This window comes from Orycteropus afer, unplaced genomic scaffold, assembly GCF_000298275.1.
Source record: "Orycteropus afer afer isolate SDZICR_OR568_19922 unplaced genomic scaffold, OryAfe1.0 scaffold00210, whole genome shotgun sequence".
NCBI lineage: Eukaryota > Metazoa > Chordata > Mammalia > Tubulidentata > Orycteropodidae > Orycteropus > Orycteropus afer.
This window is the reverse complement of record NW_006921797.1, coordinates 353,081-362,593: the sequence shown is the minus strand read 5'-3', so window position 1 is coordinate 362,593 and position 9,513 is coordinate 353,081. Positions and strand designations below refer to the sequence as shown.

Genomic DNA, 9,513 nt, shown 5'->3' with positions numbered 1-9,513 from the left:
TTCTTCCAGTTTGTCCTTGGGATAGTATTGCAGGTAGGCCACACCCCTGGGGAAACTCCCCCTAGGCCGACCAGCCGCTTAGAACGCAGTCATGTGATCCATCATGGGAACCACCACTCACAACTGGAGTCCAGCCAAGTTGACACATCTTCAACTATCACACACACCATGCTCACAATCATTGCCATTCTTGAGCCCATCGTTGCAGGCCTTGTATCAATCCACCTTGCTGAGGGTCTTCCTCTTTTTTGCTGACCTTCTATTTTACCAAGCATGATGCCTTTTTCCATGGACTGGCCCCTCCTGATAACATGTCCAAATACATGAGACAAAGTGTTGCCATCTTTGCTTATGAGAAGCATTCTGGCTGTACTTCTTCTAAGACAGATTTGTTTGCTTTTCTGGCAGGCAGCCAGGTGCCATGAAGATGACTCCAAGTGATTGTGAACCCCTGTGTGTCAGAGAACAATTGTGCTACAAGGTTTTCAGTGACTGATTTTTTGGAAGTAGATCACTAGGCCTATCCTCTAAGTTGCCTCTGGGTGGACTTGAACCTCCAAACTTCCAGTCAGGAACTGAGTTGGTTAACCACTTGCACACAAGGGAATCCCTGGGATGACTAGCAATGGGCACTGCAGACAAGTGTGTGAGGTAAAGAAAGAACATTGGACTGGACACCTGGAAGGAGGATTGGCTTCCAGTGCTCTGTCTGTACCTAACCAGGGACTCCAAACAACTCCTTTCATCTTTCCAGATCTGTTTTTACCTTTGATCCATTGAGGGATGGATGACTAGCTAATTAAAATGATATGAGAATTTACAGTTTATAAAGTACATTCACTATTTTATCTCAGAGAATCTCTAAAATGTGGGAAGAGCAGAGAGTATTATTTTGCAAATAAGGCAAATGAGCTCAGATAAGATCAAGATCACAGGGCTACCAGGTGGAATCCTGCCAGAATGCTATCTTGGATCTTTAAAGGCATCTTTCAGTTGTAAATGACTGATTTTCTTACTGTTTTCAGCATTATTGCACTGGAAGTATATGAAGTCTAGTTTTTAGATTGCCAGGAAATGCCAGTTCAAGAATGCCAATTTTATCACCAAAAAAAAAAAAAAAAAAAAACCAAACTCACTGCTGTTGAGTCAGGTCTGACTCATAGCAACCCCTCCTTGGGTGTTTCCGAGGTGGTATCACTACAGAAGTAGATTGCCCAAGCTTCCTTCCAAGGAGTGGCTGGTGGGTTTGAACCACCAGCCTTTTGGTTAGCAGTCAAATGCCTTAGGCTCTATGCTACCAGAGATTCTCACAAGTCATACATTGTTGTTGTTGTTATGTGCCCATCAAGTCAGACCAGACTCATGGCGACCCCTCCTTGGGTTTCCGAGGCAGTATCACTATGGAAGTAGTGGGTTTCAAGCGCCAGCCTCCTGGTTAGCAGTCAAGTGCCTTAGGCACTATGCTACCATATATATCTTTTCCCCCTTTAGAATTGCAATAATTATTTTCTCTAACTGAATGTTTTCAAAGTGTGGTCCCAGAGTAGCAGCAAGTGAGGCCTAAGAAAGACAATCAGAAGCTCTGGGTGTAGGGCCCAACAACTTGTTCCAACAAGTTCCCCAGGGAATTCCGAGGCATCAAAAGTTTAAGGACCAATGCTCCAACCTATGCACACTCTGTCCCTTTGTAACTGTCTGCTTCCCTACCTTATAGCCCTAAAGGGAATGCAAGAGCCCCTCAGAGTTTGTATCCTATTTTGGGTCCTATGAAGTAGATTCACATCATACTGTTTATCCCATTTTTGAAATGCTTGGACTATAAGTGCACCCTTCTTTCCAAAACATATAATATCCTATAATATTTTGTCCACTTTTGTTACCTTCTTCAGTTCTGCTTGGAATTTGAAAACATATTAGAGAAAAAGCTATTCAGGTTCAGCACATTATATACCATGAATAAAGCTGACTTTAATGAAAAAGAGTAATTTTAAAATAAACAGAATTTATTATCTATTCAATGTGGTTAATGTTTTCAATCCCTTACTCAAAGTACCTATCTTCTCCCCCAACACACCCACATACACTCTAACTCCCATCCCTAAAATCTCAAAAACTTAAAGGAAATTCATGTGTACATGAATCCTTTTCCTAAGCAAGATCCTCCCACTCCTGGCCAATGAAGGAAAGTAGCAGTTTCATAAATAATAAAGACCCAAAACATATATTTTTAAATTCTCTCTTAATGTTCACCCTAGAAAACCATATATAGAATTCAAAATGTCTAAAGTTTAGAGACATTAAGATTTTAATCTAATATGTTCCTTCTGATTAACTTCCTATGCTAGAAGTTTAAAATCTCTAGAGATTTCTGGTAGAAAATATGGACTGTCGTACTAATATGGTACATGTATATTTAAATGACTCTGTGTGTGTGTGTATACATATTATACAGCACCTTTTACTTTAGGAAGAGGAACCCTGGCGGTGCAGTATTAAGCGCTCAGCTGCTAACTGAAAGATTGGCTGTTCAAACACTCCAGCCTGACTGTAAAGATTTACAGCCTTGGAACCCTAAGGGGCAGTTCTCCTCTGTCCTGTGGAGTCTCTTCGAGTAGGAATTAGATTCTATGGCAGTGGGTATTACTTTCAGGCATCACCACTAATTTAAGGATTTTCTGGAATGTTTTTATACATATCCCAAATAAAGTTTGCTAATAAAATTTCACAGAGAAGCACAATATTGCCTTTCAAGAATAAAGCCTTACATAATTCCAAAATTACTTTTTTCATATAGAAATAACACAAAAATCACCTTTCAACCCTTGAATGAGGGCAGCCAGAGGGAACAAAAGCCATATACTCTGCACTGCTTCTGTTATTAATGTGCTTATATAAGCAAGATTGTGGGCTTTCTGTGGAAGTACAAGACTTGCAAATCACATGACTAATAGACCAGCATATAGCTGGTACAGCATTTGTACACTGACAGCTTTTCAATGACAGATTTAATTAGATTACTGGAGTACTACCCATCACAGCACTTCAATTATTTATCTTTCATACATTTTTTTTTTTTGGTATCACTTCCTGAAAAGCTATTTGCAATTATATGATGATTGACTAACAAATTGCTACCATGTTTCTGAAAAGACATAGGAAGAAGAAATTGAACACACAGATTCCTGCCAAAAGAGCATATAGTGCTATAGAATTTTAAATTACATACATATATATATATATACGTATATATACGTATATGTGTGTGTGTGTGTATATATATATATATATATATATATATATGAGTTCTGGTAGCTCAGTGCCTAAGGCACTTGACTGCTAACCAGAAGGCTGGCAGCTCAAACCCACCAGCCCCTCCTCGGAAGGAAAGTTGGGCAATCTACTTCCGTAGTGATACTGCCTTGGAAACTCAAGGAGAGGTCGTTATGAGTCGGGTCCGACTTGACCACACATAACAATAACAACAAATATATATATATATATATATATGCATATATATGTATATATATGCGTATATATATATGTATATATATGTGTGTGTGTGTATATATATATGTACACACATAATGAATATTCCAAATCTGGAAAACAAATGTTTTCTATACACACATACACACATACATAAAAATATTTTGTGATCTTTTAAATTTAGAAATACTTTCTGTAGTATTATACAGACTAATTAGAGTATTTTCCCTAATATTTTACTTCGAGGTATCAACATTATCATTGTTTCAACCTAGGATTTGGTCATAACATCAACACCAAATAAATCTCAAAAAGGAAGGTTTACTCTTCCAACAGCAAACACTAAAGCCAACTCATATTCATAACTACTCATCTTTGAAACAAGTTTTGACATGAATGACTCAGCAATGCTGGGGCACTGCCAACTGGTGCAAAATGGTGTAACGGAACCAGAAGAAACCTGATAACTACGGAGGCAAACAATGACTCCCCCCTGATTTAGATACAAGTAAGGAAAATGTTGTTTTCTGAAGAAGAAGGAAAATTAGTTCCCTTCTTTTAAGATATCTTAACAGTTAAAGAACTGTGTTTAGGCACTATAGTACATATTTTGTGAAAAGTACCATAAGAAAAAAAAAAGCAATGATTCCCCATGGGCTTTCCACTCCAAAGATCTCACCATATAATTTTATAGTTCTTTGAACATCTAAATCTGGTTAAAATGAAAAGCTTTAGGCAAACAGCAAAAGAAAGAAAGAAAGATTTATGGTAGGTAGATACCCTCGACGGCACATAACAACAACAACAACAGATACTAAAGAAGAAAAAAAATGAATAAAAATTCACCTTCTACATAATAAGAGAAGAAATTTTTTAAAAAGTCCTTCTACATGATGAGAAAAGAAAATTTAAAAGCTAACAAACATTTCACTTCATTTCACAAAGAAATGTGTATATATGTGTGTTCTCATAATTTATTCAATTGTATTCTACTAGTTCATTTGCCAGGTGGGTCCAGTCCTTCAATCAGAATCCCAAGCTACTGAAGGACCAGTGGAAGATGTAGCTCCCATGCCCCAAGTAATTAATCTGGTATAATTAAAGCAATCTTTAATACGCCAGCAGAGCACTTGAGCTTCAGCCCCTCTTACCTTATTAATTAAACTGACAATATGGCACTAAGTAGCTGAAATACAGGGCTAAATCCACCTGCCCCCTACCCTGTTTTACTTAGGAGCAGCAGAATGACGGGAATCTGAGTGAGTGAGCCACATCAAATCAATATATTCTGCCCCTCTCACGGAGACACCTTTGTTCCGCCAATTTTCCCTAGAAGCCCACTTCAGTTTCCTCAATTATTTCAGGTCTACCAAGCAGGTTTCTAAGTCAACTATTTGTGGTTGCTACCTTCTAATTGTCATTTTTCTCCTTTCAGAAATATACACACAATGGCTTCTTTAATGCAGTCACTATGGTGCAAAACCAACTGCATGATTAGGAAATTGTCCAAACTCAGATTCCCTCTTTGTAAATTACTGAATGCTCTCTTTCTAACTTCTTCATCTGCACAGGTTCTTTGAATTATTTCTCTGTCTTCACCTGAGCTTACATCACCCTCAGATCCAGTGCCACATACACATTAAACTGTTATCCCTGATAACTGATGAAGACATTAGGACTAATGCCAATTCAGTGGCATGGGCTGGATACCTTTGGTTACCTGGTCTGTCACTGAATGGTCCATTAAGCAGTTTTCATTTCACCTTATGGGCCCATATAAAATCCAGAGTTGATGTTTCTCAAATTATAGGCAGCACTAAAGACTATTAAATATCCTCCTCTTTCTGTTTTTAAAATCATTTCTAAATTCACTGAAGACCCCCTAGGAAATTAAATCAGGCAGTATACATGGATATGTTTTAAAGTTTCCAGTTTTTCAAAGTCTTCCATCTTCTTCCTCTTTCCCCAAAATGATATTCATTGTTTTGCAAGATACACTAGTGGTAGTGTTTTTCATATTTAAAACAATGTAATTTCTTATTCTTATATAAATCTTTAAAAAAAAATTCTAACCAAATATAGAATCTGCAAAACACCGCATAACGTGGATGAACTTGGAGGACATTATGCTGAGCGAAATAAGTCAGTCACAAAAGGACAAATATTGTATTAGTCCGTTATTGTGAAAGTTAAGGAAATGTTTATCTATTGGAGGACATTTTCTTTGTTGGTTACCAGGGGTGGGAGGGAAGGGGAGGGAATGCTGTTAGATAGATAGAGATAAATATTGATTTGGGTGAAGAGAAGGGCAATGTACCAAATGTGAGTGACCAATATGGCAGCATTGAGGATGAGAAAGACAGAGAGAGTTACATGGGCAGTACAAACAACAAATATGAACCCCTTTGTAAATACAATACTGAGTTGTTAATGAAAGCAAACATGGGTATAGGGACGGATAGATGGGTGAACAAGCTAAACAATTATGTATGTCTAAATGGAGAGTGTATCCAAGATCATATACAGGGTTGGCAGACAATGGGCCTCTCGAAGAGTATGAAGGGATGGACACTGGGAGGAGGTAACTATGGGGAGGAAGTGGGAGGGGAGCTGCTGCATTGTAAATTTTGGTCAATGACATGAGACAAAGTATATGTGAACTGCTGTATGAAAAGTGAATTTACTCTGTAAATCTTCACCCGAATCCTAATAAAAAAAAAAAAAAAATTCTAACCAAATTATCATTGTTGTTTTGATTAATACAAGTGTTTTGTTAATACAAGCGGTGCCTTTAATTCTCTAAAAAATCTCTTATGTTTATTTTACATCATTCTTACATACAGGTTTATTTTACATTATTCTTACATACAGAACATACACATTTACATCATGCAGAGGAGTCATATGGCACTTAGCTGCTCTCAAAATCTATGTTGCTATGTAAGCCTCACTTAGACAGGCTAATACAGCTGTCAGGGAAGAAGGGCTGAACTACTCAAAGGGCTGCAGTGGTCAAAAATCTATAGTGAACAGTAGTAGAAAATGTACAATAAGTAATCACTTACCTCCTTTTGATCAACAATTATTTCGAGGTCTTCATCACTGCTTAGTTTTCCATATCCTTTTTCTTTACTTTTCTTGTGAAAGAATAATTTTAAATGATCATTTAGTTTCTTTCCATGAATAATCTTAATTCCCACTTAATATGCTTTAAAGATAAAAGTCTTAGCCTTGTTCACAAGTCACAATGCATCATGCTTTATGTCAATCTCTCATGTACACCAGCAAAAATTTTTATTGGTAAATTGCTGGCTTACAATTCTTCATTAAGTCTTTCCAGTTAGCCTCTCCCATCCAAATTATGCCTTTCATTTTATCCTGAATATTCCTATGCTTCTCTTTTCGATCCTGTAGTTCCAGAAAACACTCTTTAACACTTTGAGATAAATAAACAACTCCTTGAAGAGCCCCAGCACATTTTCCTTAAAGATTGAAACTGCATTTAGTAATTATACCATGCTTAATGCTGGAATTATTAAATATTTTAAATACCATATATATCTTAAATAAGAGAAGTATTATACAACTCACATAATACATCTTCATATTTACTACATTTGCTTACAAATCAGATGAAAATCAACATTGGAAAAACAATTTAGAAATATTTTCAAAAAGATAAATAAAATAATTTTCAATATTAGGAAGTTTTGGAAAGTTGGAAGATTACAGACAATCATTAAAAATGCAGTTTTTGGCCTTTTATCTTTTTCTCTTTTTTGTCCCGATGACCGTTCCCTACCCATGTCCCACATAGCAAAATCTGTACTATATGTTCTGAAGGTAGAAAAGAACATAGGCCATGACATCCATTTTACTGTTGTCCTACAGGAGAAAGATAACATGTCTGAATATATACAGATATTTAATTCCCAATGCAATGGTTGCTGGGAATACCAGAAATGTCATCTTGCTTCTTTATAATTTCAGAAACCACAATACCTCTGTAGAGGACCAGTAACAAATGGAAAAGAAAAATACCTACATAGTTACCTGTAGTCCAAGGTTATAATTATTTAAAACAATTCTTACCTTAAAGTATTAATCACATCAATGAGAATTAAAAGAATTTAAAAATCTATCTTATGCATACATTTACTGTGTTATATTAGGATCCTGTTCTTTCTGAGGGAAGGATATCCTTCAGCTAACATGACATAAATCTTAACACTGAGGGACAGGATGTCTCTTTTTTTCTTTCCCCCCTGTAAGATTCCAGAACTGGATTTACACATCCTGCCATCGGCCAATAGACATACCTCCTATTTTTATGTTTTACTGTAATAAAGAGATTTCTGAATCTTCAAGTATTAGGATGCATAAATAAAACCTGACTTCTCATTCATATATTAATGATTTTGACCACTTAGAACAGAACAGATGGCCACAGTATTTCTCTATATTATTATTCTTGTCCTCATTTGAGGTCCCATTTCAGGATTGATGGAAAACTGAAACCAGGTTGGTTTCAGGCAAGCCGACTTCCTTCCTATCACTTTGCTTTTGTATCTTTTTCTTTTATTGGTTGCCCTAAGATATTGTCTGGAGACCCTCTAATGCAAAACACTTAGAAATGGCTTTCCTTATTGATCTTTATACGTACCAGGTAGCTCATGTGCATGACCCGATTTCTGGACAAAAGGACATTAAAGAGAGATGGAATGTGGGTCCTTCCATCCATTTCACTGTCAGACATCCCAGAATTCTTTGCACCAATGGCAGTGGCTTCATTGCCAGAACTTGCTGACGAGGAAACCACAGATCTTGTCCGGTAACAGTGTTTATGATGTACAACATTAATTGAAGTTTCCCTGAATCATTGTCTTGACTTTGTAAACATTGTGAAATTTTTGGCTAGCACAAAAAGTCATTGAACCTAAAGTTTCGTTTTTTCTTAAATTTTTATCCAAGCACTTCTATGCACCCTGACTGCTCTTCCAGGTTTTTTTTTTAAATTTAATATTTATTATTAATTATATAATTTTCATAGTTCATCCCATGCATTTGGACTGCTCAGATTCTTTGCTACAAAAGCGCTTAATTTTCACCCTTTTTTAACCTCCCACTTTGTCTTTCTTGACAGTTACTGCTAATAGATAAAACAAGGGCAGCATTCACAAAATACAAGATTTCAATTACTGCCGATACCAAATTTCACTTCTCCAATTTAATGCCAACTCCTTATCTGATTTAGTAGTACATTTGCAGAGGAAGAGGCTAGGTCACGCTAGATCATGTCCCCTACTGCTGCAAAAAGTTGTCATTTTCCAAGAGCGGGGAAGGCATTCATTAGATTTCTGATTTTGTACTTCAGTCCGTAGTTTCCAAACTACAACGGTACACGGAGTCAGAAGTCTTACAGTTTTATTCTAGAATTAAGCAATATTTCCTAGTTCACCCCATAACCCCGGGGGGGTGTAATCCCTTTCTAAGCCATAATGGTATTCACTCACTTACTGCTTATTTCTAGAGCGAGCATAATCCTCTTTCAAGCACTCAGCTTCTCACTTTGCCTGCTAGATACATCAGCCAGCCGGGGCAGGGATCTTCAGCTCTCCTCCCTCCTCCCAGCCGGGAATCCCTGTCTTCTATCTATGCACTTTTGTCATGCACAAAAAATAACTCCTTAGCTTCTGCATGTTGGTCTTTCAAATTAGCCAAAGGACTGAACTAGGAGAAAGCAAGCTACCTCTCTACTGTCCAAGGGTGAGGGGGCAGGGCTTCTGTGGGAGGAGTCATCACTTCCTGTGCTCCTCCCTCTCCCGGGGCAAGACTCTGGAGCTGCATTTCAGCTGAGGCAATGAATTTGGCCGTCTCAGGGGTTTGACTGCTAACCAGAAGGCTGGCAGTTCAAACCCACCAGCCACTCCGGGGAAGGAAAGTTGGGCAATCTACTTCTGTTGTGATACTGCCTCGGAAACCCAAGGAGGGGTTGCTATGAGTTGGATCTGACTCCATGGCAGTGAG

At 37.5% G+C, this 9,513-nt stretch overlaps 1 protein-coding gene across 1 annotated transcript in view; it reads right to left on the bottom strand.

The window, feature by feature from the left end:
* PEX5L (peroxisomal biogenesis factor 5 like) overlaps nucleotides 1-9,025 on the bottom strand; it is a 260,974-nt gene extending 251,949 nt beyond the window's left edge. Inside the window, exons 1-3 of the mRNA XM_007948257.2 lie at nucleotides 9,000-9,025; nucleotides 8,150-8,309; nucleotides 6,552-6,623 (exon numbers count right to left, since the gene is read on the bottom strand). Coding sequence (XP_007946448.2) covers nucleotides 6,552-6,623; nucleotides 8,150-8,309; nucleotides 9,000-9,025 — 258 coding nt within the window. The remainder of the gene's footprint in view (nucleotides 1-6,551; nucleotides 6,624-8,149; nucleotides 8,310-8,999) is intronic.
* Between the last annotated feature and the right edge of the window lie 488 nt (nucleotides 9,026-9,513).